At 45.0% G+C, this 24,554-nt stretch overlaps 1 protein-coding gene across 9 annotated transcripts in view; it reads right to left on the bottom strand.

Moving 5' to 3' along the window:
- LOC109900675 (TGF-beta-activated kinase 1 and MAP3K7-binding protein 2) overlaps nucleotides 1-24,554 on the bottom strand; it is a 71,340-nt gene that overhangs the window by 5,779 nt on the left and 41,007 nt on the right. For 8 of the 9 annotated variants that reach the window (XR_004211897.1, XM_020496408.2, XM_020496407.2 and 5 more), the window contains 3 exons: nucleotides 7,446-7,644; nucleotides 5,599-7,330; nucleotides 680-840 (listed from right to left, as the gene is read on the bottom strand). Coding sequence is in view for 8 of the 9 variants with exons in the window: in XM_020496408.2 (XP_020351997.1) it covers nucleotides 680-840; nucleotides 5,599-7,330; nucleotides 7,446-7,547 (1,995 nt within the window). In the remaining variant the exon portion in view is untranslated. The remainder of the gene's footprint in view (nucleotides 1-679; nucleotides 841-5,598; nucleotides 7,331-7,445; nucleotides 7,645-24,554) is intronic. The other variant, XM_020496409.2, reaches the window with a different exon arrangement.

The following is a 24,554-nucleotide window of genomic DNA, read 5'->3' as shown; positions in this document are numbered from 1 at the left end:
TCTGGCCTAGTGAATACACAGAATACACAACTCAAGAGCTACTGAGCTGAACTCCAGGCTTTTAACTTGACCTTCCATGTCTCCTTTTTCCTCTCCTGACTAACACACTGATAGCTGACAAAAACCGAAAACTCAAAGCACCACTTGATTTTGCATTCTGATATATTTCAACAAACTCACAGCCGCACGCTTAATGTAAACATGACGTTGGGTGAAAACATGGAAGTGTGTGTGCGTTTTTTGCCCCAAAGAATCATGGATTCCTTAGAAACATACAGTAAATACACTATGTGACTTAGGAGTGAGTTATGAAGTCAAATTGCCATGGATCTGCCAAGACTGAGCAATATCTCAAACATGCCGTACCCATTTGAAGTAATTTCTTATCAAGTCGGATATCTATGAAGATAATATGCAGTTAAATCTGTAGTAAACAAAAGTGACCAAACTAAACGCATGAATACAGCACAGGAGGATGCTGAGGGGAGGACGGTTCATAATAATGGACGGAACTGAGCCAATGGAATGGAATTAAATACCTGGGAACCATGTGTTTGATGTATTTGATACCACTCCACTGATTCTGCTCCAGTCCTTACCACAAGCCCGTCCTCACCAATTAAAGTGCCACCAACCTCCTGTGACAGTAGCTAGGAGAGTAGTGTCTGTGGGGACTTACCGAGGGGATTTGGGACTGGGAGTTGGATCGTTCTAGCCGTCTCCTGGTCAGATCGTTCTCCATCTCGTTGACTTCCTCTTTTAGCTTCTCCAGCTTCTTCTTCTTCAGCTCCAGCTCATGCCACAGCCGGTCCATGCGGGCCTTCTGGTGAACCAACAGGGCTACAAGATACATAGTACACATTAACACAACAAAACTGACATGGGGGCAGACTGATGGTTTAGACCAGTGCTCTCCAACCCTGTTCCTTGGAGATCTACCCTCCTGTAGGTTTTAACTCCAACCCTGTTGCTGGAGAGCTACCCTCCTGTAGGTTTTAACTCCAACCCTGTTCCTGGAGAGCTAACCTCCTGTAGGTTTTAACTCCAACCCTGTTCCTGGAGAGCTACCCTCCTGTAGGTTTTAACTCCAACCCTGTTCCTGGAGAGCTACCCTCCTGTAGGTTTGAACTCCAACCCTGTTCCTGGAGAGCTACCCTCCTGTAGGTTTTAACTCCAACCCTGTTCCTGGAGAGCTACCCTCCTGTAGGTTTTAACTCCAACCCTGTTCCTTGGAGAGCTACCCTCCTGTAGGTTTGAACTCCAACCCTGTTGCTGGAGAGCTACCCTCCTGTAGGTTTGAACTCCAACCCTGTTGCTGGAGAGCTACCCTCCTGTAGGTTTTAACTCCAACCCTGTTCCTGGAGAGCTACCCTCCTGTAGGTTTTAACTCCAACCCTGTTGCTGGAGAGCTACCCTCCTGTAGGTTTTAACTCCAACCCTGTTCCTGGAGAGCTACCCTCCTGTAGGTTTTTGGTATTTTATTAGGTTGTGAAAGCCACAGCTACTCTTCATGGGCTCCACACAGAACATTAAACATAACATAATACACAAGATTAATAGACAGGAACAGCTTCAGGACAGAACTACATACATCTAAAAACGGCACACATAGCCTACATATCAATACATACACACAAAAGATGGCGTTGTGCCGTGAGGTGTTGTTTTGTCTGGGTTTTTTAAACCAGGTTTGCTGTTTATTTCAGCAATATGAGGTGGAAGGGAGTTCCATGCAATAATGGCTCTATTTAATACTGTACACTTTCTCGATTTTTTTCTGGATTTTTGAGACTATGAAAACACCCAGGTGGCATGTCTGGTGGGATAAGTGTGTGGGTGTCAGAGCTGTGTGTAAGTTGACTAAGCAAACAACTTGGAATTTTCAACATGAGAATGTTTCTTATGAAAAGAAGTGATGCAGTCAGAATCTCCTTAACTCTTAGCCAAGAAAGACTGGCATGCATAGTATTTACAGTGACTTCGGAAAGTATTCAGACCCCTTGACCTTTTCCACATTATGTTACGTTACAGCCTTATTCTAAAATATTCAGACCCTTTGCTATGAGACTCGAAATTGAGCTCAGGTGCATCCTGTTTCCATGTATAATTCTTGAGATGTTTCTACAACTTGATTGGAGTCCACCTGTGATAAATTCAATTGAGTGGACATGATTTGGAAAGGCACAGACCTGTGTATACAAGGTCCCACAGTTGACAGTGGATGTCAGAGCGAAAACCAACCCATGAGGTCGAAGGAATGTCCGTAGAGCTCCAAGACAGGATTGTCGAGGCACAGATCAGAGAAGGGTACCAAAGCATTTCTGCAGCATTGAAGGTCCCCAAGAACAGTGGCCTCCATCATTCTTAAATGAAAGACTCTTCCTAGAGGCCAAACTGAGCAATCGGGGGAGAAGGGCCTCGGTCAGGGAGGTGACCAAGAACCTGATGGTCACTCTATTAGAGCACTAGACCTTCGCTGTGGAGATGGGAGAACCTTCCAGAAGGACAACAATCTCGGCAGTACTCCACCAATCATGCCTTTATGTTAGAGTGGCCAGACAGATGCCTCTCCTCAGTAAAAGGAACATGACAGCCCGCTTGGAGTTTTCCAAAAGGCACCTAAAGACTCTCAGACTATGAGAAACAAGATTCTCTGGTCTGATGAAACCAATATTGAACTCTTTGGCCTGAATGCCAAGTGTCACATCTGGTGAAACCTGGCACCATCCCTACGGTGAAGCATGGTGGTGGCTGCACCATACTGTGGGGATGTTTGTCAGAGGCAGGGACTGGGAGACTAGTCAGGATCGAGGGAAAGATGAACGGAGCAAAGTACAAAGAGATCCTTGATAAAAAACTGCTCCAGAGCGCTCAGGACCTCAGACTGGGGTGAAGGTTCACCTTCCAACAGGACAATGACCCTAAGCACACAGCCAAGACAATGCAAGAGTGGCTTAGGTATAAGTCTCTGAATGTCTTTGAGTGGCCCAGCCAGAGCCCGTACTTGAACCCGATCGAACATCTCTGGGGAGACCTGAAAATGGCTGTGCAGCAACGCACCCAATCCAGTCTGACAGAGTTTGAGAGGATCAGAAGAGAAGAATGGGAGAAACTCCACAAATACAGGTGTGCCAAGCTTGTAGCGTCATACCCAAGAAGGATGTAATCGTAGCCAAATTTGCTTCAAAAAAATATGGATTAAAGGGTCTGAATACTTGTGTAAATGTGATATTTCAGATATATACTTCTTTATAAATGTTCTAAAATGTCTAAAAAACTGTTTTTGCTTTGTCATTATGGGGTATTGTGTGTTGTTTGATGAGGAAACAACTAACAATTTAATACATTTTAGAATAAGGCTGTAACATAACACAATTTGGAAAAAGTCAAGGGGTCTGAATACTTTCCAAATGCACTGTATATTAGCCCACTAATTAAAATGAAGAGCAAGATGTGCCACTCTGTTCTGGGCAAGCTGCAGCTTAACTAGGTCTTTCTTAGCAGCACTTGACCACATTTCTGGACAATAATCAAGATAAGACAAAACTAGAGCCTGCAGGACTAGCTTCGTGGAGTGTTGTGTAAACAAGCTGAACATCTCTTTATTACGGACAGACCTCTCCCCATCTTTACAACCATTGAATCCATATGTTTTGACCATGACAGTTTACAATCTAAGGTAACACCAAGTAATTTAGTCTCCTCAACTTGTTCAACACCGTTCATTAACAGATGTAGCTGAGGTCTACAGCTTAGGGAATGATTTGTACCAAATACAATGCTCTTAGTTTTAGAGATGTTCAGGACCAGTTTATTACTGGCCAACCATTCCAAAACGGACTACAACTCCTTAAGAGTTTCAGTAACTTAATTAGCTGTGGTTGCTGACACGTACAGTCATTGGTAAAAAATAGAAAAAAAGTAAAGGTGCCTAGAAAACTACCCTGGTGTACACCACACCCTATTTGTTTGACATTAGAGAAGCTTCCATTAAAGAAAACCCTCTGTTCTATAGATAGCTCTGAATCCACGATATGGCAGAGGTTGAAAAGCCATAAAACATATGTTTTCTCAACAACAGGTTACGGTCAATAGTATCAAAGGCTGAACTGAAATCTAACAATATAGCTCCCACAATCTTTTTATTATCAATTTCTTTCAACCAATCATCAGTCATTTGTGTCAGTGTTGAGTTTTCACGCCAACCCCAGTTGTAACTAACCTAATTCAGCTTATTAACCAGCTAATTAATATAATTAGGTGTGCTAGATTAGGGTTGGAGTGAAAACCTACAGGACGGTAGCTCTACAGGAACAGGGCTGGAGAGCCCTGGCTTAGACAATCTCTGAGAGCTGAAGGGCCAGGTTGACAACCAAATTTACAGTACAGGCTTACCGCTATAGCTAAATGCATTTCCCCTTTCGGAAATATCCGGTACGTGCATTGGGCTGAGTAAGAATCAAACATGGAGTAAAAATCATACAGTTCCCTAATTGTTCTTCATTTCATGGCCTACTTCAGAAAGGGCTTTTGGGGGAGTCAACATTGATCCTGGGAAAACGTTGCTTATAACGCATCATAAGAAGTGTTATATTGTCTTATTACGCATTCATAAAATGCTATATGCTATGCGGAAATGAGCTGTCCCTGCTTTTCTAATTGTAATATACAGTGACAGTCTAGGCCTACATTTCATAAACCTTTCACCTCAACAACTACTACCCCCCCATGCACAGAAAAAACAAAGTAAAGAACAATACCAGGCCAAGCCAAACTGGGAATGTCATGTGAGCCAGAGAGGAATGCATGGAGAGGGCTGCCTGTAGTGAAAGATAAGGGGCAGAAGACCTAGGCTCAGGGCCGTGGAGAGAGAAGAGAAGCCCCACAGTAGTCACAGCAGCATGAGTGAGCGCCTAGCAAGACCCACAGGCACTGACTCGCACGTAATCCAGTCAAAAGTCCAAAAAAGGAAACACTGTGCTCCAACACATTTGACTCACACTGCCGCAGTCAAAGGGCTGTCAGTGTAAATCCAGCATTATTGCAGCCGACTCATGCTGCAATCACACCCCTCTCCATGCGAGTCACCTTTAAGAATGTATCTATCTACTCCCTTAAATCAGGCTTAGATGAAGCAGAGTTTTAAGACCGATAGCTATTTAATGAGACCAGCGTCTACACAATTTGGCTTTAAAAATGCATTAGTGTCATCATATGGAAATCCAAGTTAAAATAAGGCATAAACGATAAGCAATAGTCAAATGACTTTCTTGGCAGAATGCAGTGGAAAAAGCATTTACTACTGGTGGACAAAAGTGTATACTATTCCTTATTGTTATGAGGGCAAGTTACTCTCTTCAAAATTCCTGAAGCCTCTTTCAACCATTATACTTTGTAAGTGGATGTTATATCTCTTTGGCCACTTGACTTTTGTTGCACAACTTGATCTGCATGTGACTGAGGGATACTGTTGTTCAGCCTAAGAATTGCACAATGAACTGTATCCTGGTGTGTTTATATCATTCCATAGACTGTGAACGTCGACAACGCAAAGCAACTAACAGATGAAAGAGTTTAGGAACCCTAATCTGGTCTCACCTTGTGTGTATGCTGCGTCATCTGAGCCCATGCTGAGTCTGCGTGGCTCGCTGGGCCTCTCCCTGTGTACAGACAGTGGGTCTGAGAGATGATGTGGGTCAGGCTCCACAAAATGGTGGTCCGAGGGGAGGCTGAGGAGGTTGGTAGCCTCAAAGGTGGGGGACACGACGCCGGGGGACACCGCTGGGGGCTTGTTGGGGGACACGGTGATTTTGAAAGTGTACTTGGTGTTGGGCTGGGTGACCACCACTCGGGGCGAGGTGGCTGTGCCTGCCCCTCCCATAGACGCGCGGGACTTGGGTGGGTGGTGGTGGATGTAGGCGGGGCCCATGCTCACCTGGCCCCCCATATTGCGGGGCCCCTGGGACCCGTGCGGAGGTGGTTGAGCAGAGATGTAGACAGTTGGAGGGTTTCTGCCCCCACCGTCATCGTTATTAGCAGTAATGTAAAACTTGGGCTGGGAGCGAGAGCCGGATGAGGCCATGTTGGCCTCTTCAGAGGGGGTGGTAGCAGCAACAGTGGGCGGGCTGGCAGAGATGTAAACAGTGGGCTGGCTGCGGCTCAGACCTGGGCCTCCGATGGACAGGGGGGTGGTGGTTGGGCCAGGTGCTGCCCCGACAGAGGAGGAGGATGAGGGGCAGGAGGAGGAGGTGGAGGAGTTGGAGCGGGGGCCACTGCTGGTGCGCAGCACGGCCGTGGTCGTGGTGGAGTTGCTCCTCTGAGGAGATTCAAGTTTGATCTCTATCTGGTTCTTGCGCGGTCCGGTGGAGATGTTCTGGATGTTGTACTGGCTGAAGGAGGACATGCCTAAGGGCATGCCAGAGGAGGAGGCACCAGAAGAGGAGCCCTGACCTCCAGAGGGGGCCTGGAGGATAGAGGAGGGGGCCTGTGGGTTGGTGGGGGAGCTGATGGGCATGTAGACATGGGAGGTCTGGTGGCCCTGTGACTGGTGCTGTGAGGTATGTGAGGAGCCGTGCTGGTGCTGCTGGGAGGAAGGGCCTGTCCAGGAGCCAGGCAGTGAGGTGGGATGGGAGATCTGGTAGATCTGCTGCTGGGGTTGGGAGGTGGGGCTGTACTGGGCCCTTCCTGCCTGCTGCTGAAGCTGCTGCTGGCTTTGCCGGGTTGTACTGCTGGGCTGGGTCACGTAAGGCCTTATGTAGATAGAGTTTCCCTGTGGACTGCTCAAGCCGGACTGTGTATGGGGCCCGCCGTGTATGTGCAAAGAGGTGGGGGTGTTGCGACCCGTCTGGATGTTGGGGGCCAGAGTGACGGTGATGGGGTTGAAGCGGGGCATCTGCTGGCCATGTTGGCCCATGGACTGCCCTTTGCCCCCCAGCTGGTAGAGTCCCAGGTGCTGGGGCGGCTGGGTCTTGCGCGTGGGCTCCATCACGCCAAACACATTGAGGCTGGCGGGCACCTGCACCGGGGCTGACTGGGGCTCCTGCTGGAAGAAGTCACTATTCGGGGGCTGTCCTGTCTGTAGGGGCCCGTCACTCAGGCTAAGACTGTGGGACAGTGTCCTGCTGCCGTTCATCCTCAGGCCGTCCCTTCCCGGGGTCGCATGCACATTCTGAGACTGAGACTGCAGGCCCAGGTTCAGCTGGGTCATGGGATTCCGGAACCTGATGAAGGTGGGGTCGTCAGTGTAGTTGAGTTTGCCTCCTTTGCTGTACAAGTAGCCTGGGCTTACTTGAGACAGGTACTCACAACAGGCGTCCAAATTGTTGTTATTCTGAGGAAAATAGAAGGTTCAAATCAGTCATTTGTGATGAGAACTGGTGTTACAATATATATATATATATATATTTGTAACTAATGGATTGAAAATGAGGAGACACCAGACTCACTTGCAGAACACACTGGGAAACAACACCCTCTGGAACTTCAGGGAACTTCTGGCGCAGGTCGTGCAAAACCTGAATGTCAATCTGGTGGCTTCCCTGGGCCATTCGTGTATTGCCAGGTCAAGACTGCTCTGCTTGCTCCAGTCAGCACACTGACGATGCCTCAGTGGTGGCAGCACCTCAGCCACAGCTTGAGCATCTTCTGGAAAACAAACAGAGATGCTTAGGCTAGCACCCAGAGTTGTAACACGCACACACACTGTTTCATACTCATACTCTCTTGTTCTAAACACAGTAAAGAGACAGTGTGTACTGTATGTGTACCAGTCTGTGTTCTGAAAGGATGTTAATAACAAGGTAGGCGTATGCGTGTTGCAGTGACAGGAAAGCAGGGAGCACATACGGGAAAGAGGAAGGGGGGATACCAGGTCAGTTGTACAACTGAATGCCTTCAATTGAAATATGTCTTCCGCATTTAACACAACCCCTCTGAATCAGAGAGGTGCGGGGGGCTGCCTTAACCGACATCCACGTCTTCGGCGCCCGGGGACATAGCAGCCTATTCAAACTTCATACTAGTGATAAACACCCGTCAGACATTTTAAAGTCGTCCATTTCATTATGGTGGTGAGCTTTCAAAACAATATTTCAGAAACCCTTGTAATATATGAAAGGCATTCATTTCACAGCTCTTCCCATCCCCAAAAGCCTCTTAATAAAAAAGTAGGAAACCACCTTGGACTATTGAGGAAGCAAAGCCTTTCAAACCGATCTTAACGTCAACATTCTCTTATTAAGGACAGAGAAGACCCAAACAGTAGTCCCCAGTGTTGCAGCAATCTGCACATAATCATCAGTTAAGCCTCAAAGTCAATACCAGCACTACAGTGGAGCTTTGAGGCAAGCAGAAACACTGCCTTACTTCTGATAGACCAGCCAGAGCACGGAGAAGCAAGGCCACAAAGTGTGATGCTGACCTTCAAGAGCACGGAATTGCTGATCAAGCTCTGTGACAATTTTGGCCTCAATTGAACTTCACGAGTTAAAAGCACATACTTGATCTAAATCGGACTTTACAATGAGTGAGGATGAGTATTCAAGTGAAAAACGGAATCAAAGAGAAGATGCTCCGCTATGACAAACCATCAAAGCGTCAATACAGGACTAAGATTGAATCGTACTACACCGGCTCCGACGCTCGTCGGATGTGGCAGGGCTTTTACGGACTACAAAGGGAAGCACAGACGCGAGCTGCCCAGTGACACAAGCCTACCAGAAGATGTAAATTACTACTATGCTCGCTTCGAGGCAAGCAACATTAAAGCATGCATGAGAGCACCAGCTGTTCCGGGCGACTGTGTGATCACCGATGTAAGACCTTTTAAGGTCAACATTCACAAAGCCGTAGGGCCAGACGGATTACCAGGACGTATACTCCGAGGATGCACTGACCAACTGGCAAATGTCTTCACTGACATTTTCAACCTATCCCTGACCGAGTCTGTAATACCAACATGTTTCAAGGAGACCACCATAGTCCCTGTGCCCAAGAACATCAAGGTAACCTGTCTAAATGACTACCGACCCGTAGCACTCACGTCTGTAGCCATTAAGTGCTTTGAAAGGCTGGTCATGGCTCACATCAACACCATTATCCCAGAAACCCTAGACCCACTCCAATTTGCATACCACTCCAACAGATCCACAGATGATGCAATCTCTATTGCACTCCACACTGCCCTTTCCCACCTGGACAAAAGGAACACCTACATGAGAATGCTATTCATTGACTACAGCTCAGCATTCAACACCATAGTGCCCTCAAAGCTCATCACTCATCACACAAACACCTCCCTCTGCAACTGGATCATGGACTTCCTGACGGGCCGCCCCCAGGTGGTAAGGGTAGGTAACAACACATCTGCCATGCTGATCGTCAACACGGGGGCCCCTCAGGGGTGCGTGCCCAGTCCACTCCTGTACTCCCTGTTCACCCATGACTGCATAGCCAAGCACGACTCCAACACCATCATTAACTTTGATGATGACACAACAGTGGTAGGCCTGATCACCGACGACGATGATTGTGTCAGAGACCTCTCCCTCAACGTGATCAAGACAAAGGAGATGATTGTGGAATACAGGAAATGGACGGCCGAGCACGCCCCCCATTCTCATCGACAGGGCTGTAGTGGAGCAGGTTGAGATCTTCAAGTTCCTTTGTGTCCACAACACCAAGACAGTTGTGAAGAGGGCACGACAATGCCTATTCCCACTCAAGAGGAAGGCCCTAAAAATTGCCAAAGACTGCAGCCACCCTAGTCATAGACTGTTCTCTCTGCTACCGCACGGCAAGAGGTACCGGAGCGCCAAGTCTAGATCCAAAAGGCTCTTAGCAGCTTCTACCCCCAAGTTGTAAGACTCCTGAACAGCTAATCAAATGGCCACCCAGACTATTTGCAAAGACACCCCCCTTCCCCACCACCCCCATGTTTACACTGCTGCTACTCTCTGTTTATTATCTCTGCATAGTCACTTTACCTGTACCTACATGTACATATTACCTCAATTACCTTGACTATCCTGTGCCCCCGCACATTAACTCTGATATTTTATTGTTGCTCTTTAATTATTCGTTATTTACCTATTTTATTTCTTAACTCTTTTTATATATTTTCTTTTACATCAGTTTGTTTTAGTAAATACTTTCTCAACACTTATTTTTCTTAAAACTGCATTGTTGGTTACGGGCTTTTAAGTAAGCCTTTCACTGTAAAGTCTACCTACACCTGTTGTATTCGGCGTATGTATTTTATTTGATATGTTCACAGTGTTTAAGTCGCTCACTGAGCCCAACTCCACGAGGTAGTAGAGGCCGCCATCACAGCCGAAACAGAGACGGCGGAGGTTCATCTCTCATGGCAGAATATAAGTTATTTTGACGAGAAACAACCCCATCACCTGGCAAAATGCAAACCTCTATCGATAGCTTGAAGGTTACTCTAGAGCAAAATAATCAACTGTTGACCCATATTGAAAAGAAAAATTAGGAACATGACGAAAAGCTAATACAACAAGACCAAGCTATTAACTACCTGATGGGCCCGGGAAAGGAATTGCAAAAGAAGGGAGACTTTTCACGTCGTAATAATATTCACATTTTTGGGGTCTAAACCAATGCAGAAAGGGGGCAGAAAATGTCTACATTTGTGGACAAGATGCTGAGGTATGTCTTGGAAATCGATGCTTCAACACCTTTGGTCAAAGAAAGGGCCCACAAAACGGCACCTACAGCCCAGAGTAGGCCCGGAGTGAAGGACACACCTGCAGCCCAGAGTAGGCCCGGAGTGAAGGACACACCTACAGCCCAGAGTAGGCCCGGAGTGAAGGACACACCTGCAGCCCAGAGTAGGCCCGGAGTGAAGGACACACCTGCAGCCCAGAGTAGGCCCGGAGTGAAGGACACACCTGCAGCCCAGAGTAGGCCCGGAGTGAAGGACACACCTGCAGCCCAGAGTAGGCCCGGAGTGAAGGACACACCTGCAGCCCAGAGTAGGCCCGGAGTGAAGGACACACCTACAGCCCAGAGTAGGCCCGGAGTGAAGGACACACCTACAGCCCAGAGTAGGCCCGGAGTGAAGGACACACCTACAGCCCAGAGTAGGCCCGGAGTGAAGGACACACCTACAGCCCAGAGTAGGTCCGGAGTGAAGGACACACCTGCAGCCCAGAGTAGGCCCGGAGTGAAGGACACACCTACAGCCCAGAGTAGGCCCGGAGTGAAGGACACACCTGCAGCCCAGAGTAGGCCCGGAGTGAAGGACACACCTACAGCCCAGAGTAGGCCCGGAGTGAAGGACACACCTGCAGCCCAGAGTAGGCCCGGAGTGAAGGACACACCTGCAGCCCAGAGTAGGCCCGGAGTGAAGGACACACCTGCAGCCCAGAGTAGGCCCGGAGTGAAGGACACACCTGCAGCCCAGAGTAGGCCCGGAGTGAAGGACATACCTGCAGCCCAGAGTAGGCCCGGAGTGAAGGACACACAGAGGCTCAGCGCTATCATCGTGCTCCTTCTCAACTTCGAAACGAAGTAGGAGATAATTTAGCTGTCGAGAACCAGGTGAGAATTATTCTACAAGGACAAGCGCATATCTATCTTCAATGACTATTCTTTAGAGCTGTTAGGGAAGAGAAAAGATTATGATGGGATCAAGACAGAATTAGCAGCCAAAAACATCATATACTCTCTGATGTACCCTGCGAAGCTGCGCATCACCCATGAGAGCAAGACCCACATCTTTGATTCTGTACCTGATGCCGAGTCCTTCCTGCGCTTCATTGGGATTACACCACCTTCCAGACCCGAGGACTGGGTAAAAAAAGGTACCCCCCCTTGTGAGGTACCCCCCCTTGTTTAAAGAACACCACACCACCAAGATCTGCCAACCAGGAATGTGTTCTACTTTTAATTTCACTGTTCGGGCTCCCTTCGTTCTAGTGGAGACAAAATATTGAAACAGCTAAAAACAAATGGATTGTGACGTTGCCTTCCTTCAGGAGACCCACTTATCAGACGAGGAGCACAAAAATCTGAAATGGGAATGGGTAGGTCAGACTCCTCAAAAGAAATGGTGTTTGTATACTGCTTAATAAGAGGTTGTCTTTTACATCGAAAAATAAGGTAACTGATTCAGAGGGTAGGTTTGTTATTATTTTATTACTATTATTTAGCATACATTTTACTTTAGCTTATTTGTATGCACCAAACGATGATTCCCCACAATTTATGAATAGATGTTTCTTAGTGATTGCTGAGCATTCAAATACACATTGTGCATTTGGAGGTGACTTTAATTGCACATTATCTACACATTTGGGCAAGTCACAACCAGGTGGTCCCATATTAAAAATATCTAGAGCAGTTCAATTTCCCTTTGAAGAACAGGGGTTTATTGATATTTTGAGGAAGTTAAACCCAGCAACAAAATATTATACACTACCGTTCAAAAGTTTGGAGTCACTTAGAAATGTCCTTGTTTTTTAAAGAAAAGCTATTTTTTTGTCCATTAAAATAACATCAAATTGATCAGAAATACAGTGTAGACACTGTTAATGTTGTAATTGACTATTGTAGCTGGAAACTGAAGATTTTTTGGGGAATATCTACATAGGTGTACAGAGGCCCATCATCAGCAACCATCACTCCTGTGTTCCAATGGCACGTTGTGTTAGCTAATCCAAGTTTATCATTTTAAAAGGCTAATTGATAATTAGAAAACCCTTTTGCAATTATGTTAGCACATCTGAAAACTGTGTGAGATTTTCACGAGACTAGCACGGTATAGCACGGCGAATGTCTTTCGCAGCATGCCCCCACGCTCTTGATCTATTTCTAACCTCACTCTTTCAAAACTTCCTCTAGTGGGAGGCTCAGAATATGCCAGTGAAAACATTGTGACAGTAGTACACCCGTTCTCCATTCTGCTTCTAAACCTGCGCTGTAGGCCCGGAAAAGCCTACAGAGATCAATCCAATGTGGGTAGTGCTAAGTAGGAACATCCTGGATTCTCTCAGTTACAGGTCCCTTGATGGTAATCCAATCCATCAGATTAGACGTCGGGCCAAATGAAATCCAGAAGCGTCTTTAAGAATATTAAACTCAAAGTATGCTTCTCTGATACGGGGCGTAAGACAGTGCAGATTCTAGGCCTTTTGTGCCAAGGAGATGACATAGCAAGTAGCAGTGCTGTCTTATCTAAGCTGTGAGCATGTGTAAATGTCATAACTGAGGAGATGTAAATCTGGATGATAAACCATCCCACCAGAGCTGTTGATAACAGGGGGAGGGGCTACTGTCAGAAGAGGGAGCCCGCAGCAACAGGGCTCTAGTCCTAACAGGAACAGCCTGAGACTGCCTCAAACAAGACCGGCTGGGATACCTTCTGAAAACTGGCATTATATTCAATTGGATGGTACAATGAAACTAGCTTGATTGTGACACACTATTGAAAATGTGCACTCACATGAGAAAAACATTAAAATAATGTTTCAAAGTGAGACACTTTAAATCAAACATAATAACAGAGGCTGGTACATAATGTTCTTTCATCCCAGGCACTCAAACCGTCAGTCAATGACTTCTTTTGTCCTTTGCAATACAAGGAAATGGAATGTTTTGCAATCAAACCACCAGACTGAAGAATACATTTCAGTGCGTCAAAAGAAAGGATCACACGCCAGTGCTGAGTGATTAGTGCTTTTTGAGTTCGGTTCAGTTTGTTTGATTTTTCTATTTTTTTATCCCGGTTTTCCTTTTCAAACATGAAATGCATTATGAAATAATGACATAAAAATGATTTTAGAGCTTCTCTCAGCCATCACATGCCTTCTTCCTGACAATGACAGCGGGTTGAATGCTGTAACAACAGTTCATAAAGGTAGTGAATGCCCATTACCGCTTATCACTTATTAACCATAATGTATTCACATTACTTGACTTTAAGAAAATACTTCTGTTGTGTATATAAATTCCTTTTTATTTGATACATTTTTAAAATGTTTATTCCCTCTGTCACGCCCTGACCATAGAGAGCCCTCGGGGTTCTGGTGTTGTAGGTCAGGGTGTGACTAGGGAGGTGTTCTAGTTTTCCTATATCTATGTTTGTTTTTTGTATGGTTCCCAATTAGAGGCATTGTCATTGTCTCTAATTGGGGATCATACTTAAGTTCTCCATTGTTCCCACCTGGGTTGTGGGAAATTGTTTTGTGTATGTAGCACCACTGTTGTCACGGTTTGTTTATTCTTTTGTTTGTGTGGAACTTTAATCACGCCGTCTCTGGTCCGTCTCTCATAACAGCCGTGACACCCTCATACTACCAACTGGGGTTATTTTTAACATTTTTTTTTTATTATAGCCCAAAGGTTTATAAAAATCCTCAAATTTTTCACGACTTTGTGAATCAACTTGTTCTTAATAAATCAAAATCACTGTTTAGTGTAGAGGTCGGACGATTAATCGGAATGGCCGATTAATTAGGGCCGATTTCAAGTTTTCATAACAATCGATTTTAGATTTATCTTTTTTTGACCTTTATTGAATCTTTATTTAACTTGGCAAGTCAGTTAAGAACACATTCTTATTTTCAATGACGGCCTAGGAACGGTGGGTAAACTGCCTCGTTCAGGGGCAGAACGACAGATTTTCACCTTGTCAGCTCGGGGGATCCAATCTTGCAACCTTACAGTTAACTAGTCCAACCCAATAACGACCTGCCTCTCTCTCGTTGCACTCCACAAGGAGACTGCCTGTTACGCAAATGCAGTAAGCCAAGGTAAGTTTAATGCTAGCTAGCAACTTATCTTATAAAAAACAATCAATCATAATCACTAGTTAACTACACATGGTTGATGATATTACTAGATATTATCTAGCGTGTCCTGCGTTGCATATAATCTGACTGAGCATACAAGTATCTAAGTATCTGACTGAGCGGTGGTAGGCAGAAGCAGGCCCGTAAACATTCATTCAAACAGCACTCTTGTGCGTTTTGCCAGCAGCTCTTCGTTGTGCGTCAAGCATTGCACGGTTTATGACTTCAAGCCTATCAACTCCCGAGATGAGGCTGGTGTAACCGAAGTGAAATGGCTGACTAGTTAGCGCGCGCTACTCTCTCTGAGCCTTGGGGTGGTTGTTTCCCTTGCTCTGCATGGGTAACTCTGCTTCAATGTGGTGGCTGTTGTCGTTGTGTTGCTGGTTCGAGCCCAGGGAGGAGCGAGGAGAGGGGTGGAAGCTATACTGTTACACTGGCAATACTAAGGTGACTATAAGAACATCCAATAGTCAACGGTTAATTCAATACAAATGGTATAGAGGGAAATAGTCCTATAATTCCTATAACAACTACAACCTAAAACTTCTTACCTGGGAATATTGAAGACTCGTGTTAAAATGAACCACCAACTTTCATATGTTCTCATGTTCTGAGCAAGGAACTGAAACGTTAGCTTTCTTACAGAGCACATATTGCACTTTTACTTTCTTCTCCAACAGTTTGTTTTTGCATTATTTAAACCAAATTGAACATGTTTCATTATTTACTTGAGGCTAAATTGATTTTATTGATGTATATATTAAGTTAAAATAAGTGTTCATTCAGTATTGTTATAATTGTCATTATTACAAATAAATGAATAAAAATCGTCCGGTTAATCGGTATCTGCTTTTTTGGTCCTCCAATAATCGGTATCGGCGGTGAAAAATCATAATCGGTCTACCTCTAGTTTAGTGTATCTGTATCAATATGGGGGTCATTTTGACCCTAGCCAAAAACACCTAAATCCACCTATAGTCATTTGATAGATTGGATCTGTATTTGAATCTAGGTTTCTCTGGAGACTTAATAACAAGTTATCCACACCACCAGAGGGTGGAGGGGGACCTGTTATCCACACCACCAGAGGGTGGAGGGGGACCTGTTATCCACACCACCAGAGGGTGGAGGGAGACCTGTTATCCACACCACCAGAGGGTGGAGGGGGACCTGTTATCCACACCACCAGAGGGTGGAGGGGGACCTGTTATCCACACCACCAGAGGGTGGAGGGGGACCTGTTATCCACACAACCAGAGGGTGGAGGGGGACCTGTTATCCACACCACCAGAGGGTGGAGGGGGACCTGTTATCCACACCACCAGAGGGTGGAGGGGGACCTGTTATCCACACCACCAGAGGGTGGAGGGGGACCTGTTATCCATACCACCAGAGGGTGGAGGGGGACCTGTTATCCATACCACCAGAGGGTGGAGGGGGACCTGTTATCCACACCACCAGAGGGTGGAGGGGGACCTGTTATCCACACCACCAGAGGGTGGAGGGGGACCTGTTATCCACACCACCAGAGGGTGGAGGGAGACCTGTTATCCATACCACCAGAGGGTGGAGGGGGACCTGTTATCCATACCACCAGAGGGTGGAGGGGGACCTGTTATCCATACCACCAGAGGGTGGAGGGGGACCTGTTATCCATACCACCCGAGGGTGGAGGGGGACCTGTTATCCATACCACCAGAGGGTGGAGGGGGACCTGTTATCCATACCACCAGAGGGTGGAGGGGGACCTGTTATCCATACCACCAGAGGGTGGAGGGGGACCTGTTATCCATACCACCAGAGGGTGGAGGGGGACCTGTTATCCATACCACCCGAGGGTGGAGGGGGACCTGTTATCCATACCACCAGAGGGTGGAGGGGGACCTGTTATCCATACCACCAGAGGGTGGAGGGGGACCTGTTATCCATACCACCAGAGGGTGGAGGGGGACCTGTTATCCATACCACCAGAGGGTGGAGGGGGACCTGTTATCCATACCACCAGAGGGTGGAGGGGGACCTGTTATCCATACCACCAGAGAGTGGAGGGGGACCTGTTATCCATACCACCAGAGGGTGGAGGGGGACCTGTTATCCACACCACCAGAGGGTGGAGGGGGACCTGTTATCCATACCACCAGAGGGTGGAGGGGGACCTGTTATCCATACCACCAGAGGGTGGAGGGGGACCTGTTATCCATACCACCAGAGGGTGGAGGGGGACCTGTTGTTGGTGTGTATTCTGATACTACAATAAAATTATGGTAAATCAGGTTTTTAGAACTTTTGTTGATTGTACTTTGGAAAAAAGCTGCACATTATTTAAGGGAAACATTTGCAGGTAACTGCAGAAATAAAGGAAACACCAAAATAAAGTGTCTTAATAGGGCGTTGGGCCAACACGAGACAGAACAGCTACAATGCTCCTTGGCATAGATTCTAGTGTCTGGAACTCTATTATTTTATTTGCCCCACAAGTTCTGAGCTCAGCTCCAAGTGATTTGAATTTTGGAAATCTGTTTCAAAGTATTCCCACTCGTAATAGAAAAATACTGTATATGTGATCATATAGAAAAGTACACAAGGTTTTTTGTCCTGCGGCTGAATCGAGTTGATGGTCCCTGGCATATGGCTTACATCGTTTTCATGCTCATCAAACCACTCGTGCCCTGTGGATGTGGGCATTGTCATCCTATGGGGGAAAAGCCATGGTAGCCAAAACAATGGCCTACCCAGCATTTTATACATGACGCTAAGCATGATGTGATGTTAATTGCTTAAGCAGGAAGCACCTGCTTTCAATTCACTTTGTATCCCTCAAGTGTTGGCCTGCCCAGCAGAAACAAACGGAAGAGAGCTGAGTACATGCAAAATCCTAGAGGAAAACCTGGTTCAGTCTGCTTTCCAACAGCTCGACAATAACCTAAAACACAAGGTCATATATACAATGGAGTTGCTTACTAAGACGGCATTGAATGTTCCTGAGTGACCTAGTTACAGTTTTGACTTAAATTGTCTTAAATCTATGGCAAGAATTGAAAACGGCTGTCTAGCAATGATGAACAACCAACTTATAATAATGGGCAACTTATAATAATGGGCAAACAATGTACAATCCAGGTGTGCAAAGCTCTTACAGACGTACATAGAAAGACTCACAGCTGTAATCGCTGCCAAAGGTGATTCTAACATGTACTGACTCAGGGGGTTGAATACTTATGTAATCAAGAAATACACTTAGCAAAAAAAGAAACGTTCTCTCACTGTCAACTGTGTTTATTTTCAGCAAACTTAACATGTGTAAATATTTATATGAACATAACAAAATTCAACAACTGAGACATAAACTGAACAAGTTCCACAGACATGTGACTAACAGAAATGGAATAATGTGTCCCTGAACAAAGGGAGGGTCAAAATCAAAAGTAACAGTATCTGATGTGGCCACCAGCTGCATTAAGTACTGTAGTGCATCTCCTCCTCATGGACTGCACCAGATTTGCCAGTTCCCGCACATTTCTGCCGGGAATGGCCTAGCTCTCACCCTCCGATCCAACAGGTCCCAGACGTGCTCAATGGGAATGAGATCCGGGCTCTTACATTCCGGAGAACACTTACATTCCTGTCTTGCAGGAAATCACGCACAGAACGAGCAGTATGGCTGGTGGCATTGTCATGCTGGAGGGTCATGTCAGGATGAGCATGCAAGAAGGGTACCACATGAGGGAGGAGGATGTCTTCCCTGTAACGCACAGCGTTGAGATTGCATGCAATGACAACAAGCTCAGTCCGATGATGCTGTGACACACCGCCCCAGACCATGACGGACACTCCACCTCCAAATTGATCCTGCTCCAGAGTACAGACCTCGTAACGCTCATTCCTTCGACGCTAACGGCGAATCCGGCCATCACTCCTGGAGAGACAAAACCGCGACTCGTCAGTGAAGAGCACTTTTTGCCAGTCCTGTCCGGTTCAGCGACTGTGGGTTTGTGCCCACAGGCGACGCTGTTGCCGGTAATGTATGGTGAAGTCCTGCCTTTCAACAGGCCTACAAGCCCTCAGTCCAGCCTCTCTCTGCCTATTGTGGACAGTCAGAACTGATGGGGGGATTGTGCATTCCTGGTGTATCTCGGGCAGTTGTTGTTGCCATCCTGTACCTGTCCTGCAGCTGTGATGTTCAGATGTACCGATCCTGTGCAGGTGTTGTTACACGTGGTCTGCCACTGCGAGGACAATCAGCTGTCCATCCTGTCTCCCTGTAGCGCTGTCTTAGGCAGTACGGACATTGCAATTTATTGCCCTGGCCACATCTGCAGTCCTCATGCCTCCTTGCAGCATGCCTAAGGCACATTCACGCAGATGAGCTGGGACCCTGGGCATGTTTCTATTGGTGTTTTTCAGAGTCAGTAGAAAGGCCTCTTTAGTGTCCTAAGTTTTCATTACTGTGACCTTAATTGCCTACCGTCTGTAAGATGTTAGTGTTTTAACGACCGTTCCACAGGTGCATGTTCATTAATTGTTTATGGTTCATTGAACAAGCATGGGAAACAGTTTTTAAACCCTTTACAATGAAGATCTGTGAAGTTATTTGGATTTTTACGAATTATCTTTGAAAGACAGGGTCCTGAAAAGGGGACGTTTCTTTTTTTTCTGAGTTTATTTGACATGTCATCTGTAATCCATGGCTCATATGGGCCCTGAAAGGAGACCTGTGGAACCAGTGGAGATAAAAAACAAAGCTCCTATTGCTGAGCTATTATTCCCAGTGCCAGAGCTCTTACCTGCAGCTCCAGGCTAATTTCTGGAGGTAACAGCCCCTGCCACGCTCTGTCAATGGACTGATTCACTCGGAGTGTGAAGGAGTGGGTGCAGCTTAAAAAATGTCCACATCAATTAAAGAAAAAATGTAATGTGAATTAACGATCAACGCACGAGAGCCTTCGGTAGAGAGATTTTAACTAACTTCCAAACAAACAAATACTTAATCTAGGCCTGCATGTTCATATGGATATGATGATGAATGCAACTTCGTTACACTTACACAACCCGCAGCGTGTTACTTTCCTAATTTAGTGTGTAGCTGCAGTAGGTAAAGTTCACAGCTTCTATAAATGAGAGCCCGGAGGGTTGCAGCTCCAAGGTAACCCTATCTGTGGGGATCAGATATCATTATATATGGTCATTGGCCAGCAGATTTTCCTCTGATTGATAGAAAATAGAGGCCAATTACACAGGCAGCCAGGCAGAATTTTCCTCCTCCAGTCCCAGTGCCTAACACACCTTTCAACACCAACAGCCCCTTGGGTTAAACCAGCTGGTACATCTTCTGGCTATGCCATCAATACACCAGGGCCGTTACCACGGTGAAAACCATAAAATCCCACAGTCTTCAATCAGAGCAGTCCTCTGCAGCATCAGGCACCAGGCAGCCACACTGTGTGGAATGTCTAACTGCCTCGCAAATGTAAACAAATAAAGGGTCTAATTGGCAGTGGACGCTCCGAGGCCTGCTGGCAGGCACCCCAATCATCCAGCATGGCCGTGCTTATGCTGGAGTGTGTACACACAGACACACGCACGCTACTGTGCAAACACACATCTTCTGTGGGTCAAGGTGACATTCACTTCAATATTTTGGGCCAGGCAGGTCTAATGTACATTTGCTCATGTTTCCTGGCCCAAGCAAGTCTTTTCTTCTTATTGGTGTCTTTAAGTAGTGGTTTCTTTGCAGAAATTCGACCATAAAGGCCTGACTCACGCAGTCTCCACTGAAAAGTGGATGTTGAGATGTGTCTGTTACTTGAACTGTGTGAAGTGCAATCTGAGGTGCAGTTAATTGCTGATTTCTGAGGCTGGTAACTGTAATGAACAGCAGAGGTAACTCTGGGTCTTCCTTTCCTGTGGTGGTCCTCATGAGAGACAGTTTCATCATAGCGCTTGATGGTTTTTGCGAATGCACTTGAGAAACTTTTAAAGTTCTAGACATGTTCTGGATTGACTGACCATGTCTTAAAGTAATGATGGACTGTCATTTCTCTTTGCTTATTTAAACTGTTCTTGACATAATATGGACTTGGTCTTTTACCAAATAGGACTATTTTCTGTATACCACCTGTACCTTGTCACAACACAACTGATTGGCTTAAACGCATTAACTTCTTGAGTGTAGGGGGCAGTATTTTTTGTTTTTTTGGCAAAAAAAACGTACCCATTTGAAACTGGGTACCCAAATTTCTCAGGCTCAGAAACTAGAATATGCATATAATTGTCAGATTAAGATAGAAAACACTCTAAAGTTTCCAAAACGGTCAAAATATTGTCTGTGAGTATAACAGAACTGATATTGCAGGCGAAAACCTGAGGAAAATCCAACAAGGAAGTGCTGTTTTTCCTGAAAGCTCTCTGTTCCATTGGATGCCTTGCCTCCATTTAAAGGGATATCAAACAGATTCCTTTTCCTATGGCTTCCTCAAGCTGTGAACAGTCTTTAGACATAGTTTCAGGCTTTTATTTAAAAAATGAGCGAGAAAGAACTCATCGCGTCAGTGGATGGCTGGGTGCCAGCAGAGTTTTTCATGCGCAACGGCCCTTTTCTCTCTCTCGCCTATGGAAGAAGCTATATTCCGGTTGACATATTATCGATTATATATTGTAAAATCAACCTGATGATTTATTTAAAAAAAACATTTTACATCTTTCTACGCACTTTACGGATACTATTTGGAATTTTCGTCTGCGATGTTGTGACCGCTCGAGCCTGTGGATTTCTGGATAATGCGCCAAACAAATGGAGGTATTTTGGATCTAAAAATAATCTGTGCAAACAGCCGAAGATCATCAAAGGTAAGCAATTTAATTTATTGCTTTTCTGACTTTCGTGACCAATCTACTTGGCTGCTAGCTGTTTGTAATATTTTGTCTACCGAGAGAGGTGTTCTTACATAAACGTATATTATGCTTTCGCCGAAAAGCTTTATTGAAATCTGACACGCCAGGTGGATTAACAACAAGATAAGCTGTGTTTTGCTATATTGCACTTGTGATTTCATGAAAATTTAATATTTGTAGTAATTTCATTTGAATTTGGTGTGCTGCAATTCAGAGGATATTGATGAAAATGATCCCGCTAACGGGATGGTGCGTCAAGAAGGGAAGAAATTCCACAAATTAACTTTTAACAAGGCACACCTGTTAATTGAAATGCATTCCAGGTGACTACCTCATGAAGCTGGTTGAGAGAATGCCAAGAGTGTGCAAAGCTGTCATCAAGGCAAAGGGTGGCTACTTTGAAGAATCTGGGCTGGTTTTGACACCTTCACACTCATACATTAGGGAGGAGAGGAATCTCCCTCCTGCTCTTCAGTATCAACCAAAGTAAGGCCTTTGTCCCCCAGAAGCCTTTTGCCGCCAAAACTATAACACCCAAAAAGTGAATACTGGAAAAATATTTCTAAGATGGGAATGTTAGAAATGATCAGTGGGGATCTAAAGAATAATCATACCATATTGCTTGTCATTTTGTGATGTTATTAAAAAATGTATGAATCAAATACTGTAACTTAGGAAGGAAACCCCCTTTGGCTGTCATCCAATACATTGTGAATACAATATGTAGAACAATGAAACTATTTTTGTTAAGATAAGAATGTGATTTTGGTTTTCTAATGAGATAATGGTTTTTCATGTCCTTTGCACATTAACTTCTCTGCGCACGGAACCCGCTAGCGGGCTGAAATTCCACAACATACGGTGATCGCTACATAAATAGTCATATTAAACATTCATGAAAAGTGTCTCACATGTATCGAAATCCTATAATCTTGCTAATCCAACTGTGTTGTCAGATTTAAAAAAGGATTTACTGCGAAAGGATACGATGCGATTATCTGAGCATAGAGCCCCATAAAAAAATATATATTTTAAACAGCACAGGCGTAACATAATCACAATCTGCATTAAAATAAATTGTTTACCTTTGACGATCTTCTTCTGTTTGCAATTCCAATGCTCATTGTTACACAATGTATGATCTTTTGTTTGATAAAATCCGTTTTTATAGCCTAACACGAAACATTTTGTGAACCGCGTGTCGTGAATTCTATCCAGAATATCTGGGTAGATAGCCAATGAGCTGAACTAAACGGCAATACGCCATGTTTATGTGTTGCAAGACCAACCCATGTAGTGAGCTTCAGCATAAAGTGAGTAATTCGCTATTGAAGTTTCATACCGGAAGAAGCTATGCATATTACGCACTGCAGTGTTTGGTGAATGCACAGATTCAGCTGTTTATATATCAATCATTATGGCGACTAAGTCAGGGAAAGCTAAATCTAAGTCTAGATATACAGATGTACACACAATTTTAGAATAAATTGATTGGGAAGGTGAGAGAGATTGTTGAAGGACGCTTCATTTAGCGATTGTGGAGGAATATTTTTTGAACGAGGACATCGTTTTGGACTGGTAAGTTCTTATCATGCTAATGCCCTTGTTTGAAATTAATAATTTAAAATATTATTTGTGATTTTTTTTTAATTTAGAAGCAATATATAAACATGCAATGTCATGAAATGTGAGATGCGTGTGTCTGCCGCCCCACCCCAACCCACATGAAATAGCCTATTTGAGGCTGTTGAGGAGAGGGCAGGACCACATCAATGGCCAAAGTGAAATGGAGACAGTAGATACAGCTGGTCTGTTGTAATATAAAAAAGACAGTAGATCTAGCTGGTCTGTCATAATATAATAGACACAGTAGATCTAGCTGAAATGTCATAATATAAAAGATACAGTAGATCTAGCAGGTAATAATAATATAATAATATATTAAACCTAATATATTCAACTTTCAACCTTCAACTCTCTATATATATCTGTTTATTATACCTGTTGATACAGGGCTCATATGTGAAACTATTCTAACAGAACATTTTCTTTCACAGTGACACTGACTCCGAATGGGAGTCTTATCCGGTGTCCTGTGTGAATTTAGGTATGCTCTCTCTAATTCTCTCTTTCTCTCTCTCGGAGGACCTGAGCCCTAGAACCATGCGTCAGGACCTGGCATGATGGCCTGATGACCTGGCATGATGACTCCTTGCTGTCCCCAGTCCACCTGGCCTTGCCGCTGTTCCAGTTTCAACTGTTCTGCCTTCGGCTATGGAACCATAAACTGTTCATTTTTACTCTTGAGGTGCTGTCCTGTTGCACCCTCTACAACCACTGTGATCTCCACCCGGCACAGCCAGAAGAGGACTGGCCAGCCCTCATAGCCTGGTTCCTCTCTAGGTTTCTTCCTAGGTTTTTGCCTTTCTAGGGAGTTTTTCCTAGCCACCGTGCTTCTACACCTGCATTGCTTGCTGTTTAGGGTTTTAGGCTGGGGCGATATAAATAGATTTGATTTGATAGAGGTCTGAGGGTCTTCCAAATATTGAAAGTGTGTAAATAGTTACCCATGTTATTTTGTAAATGTATATAAAAAATGTTTTCTTCATATTTTTTTATCAATAATTATTTTTTCCCCCATTTATTTTTATTTTCCCCCTCAATTCTTTGGGGGGGGGGGGGGGGGGGGGGGGGGGGTTAGAAAACCATTTTGGTATTTTGTATATATTTATTTGTTTCAAAATGTATACCTTCACCAATTTGGCCACTTGGGTACATTTGGGCTACTTGTGTGGGACACCTGGGTGACTTCATGATAAATGTCATGTAGCACACTCGTTTTGAAAGTTA

This window comes from Oncorhynchus kisutch, linkage group LG12 (genome assembly GCF_002021735.2).
Source record: "Oncorhynchus kisutch isolate 150728-3 linkage group LG12, Okis_V2, whole genome shotgun sequence".
Classification (NCBI taxonomy): domain Eukaryota; kingdom Metazoa; phylum Chordata; class Actinopteri; order Salmoniformes; family Salmonidae; genus Oncorhynchus; species Oncorhynchus kisutch.
This window is presented reverse-complemented; position numbering and strand designations above follow the sequence as displayed.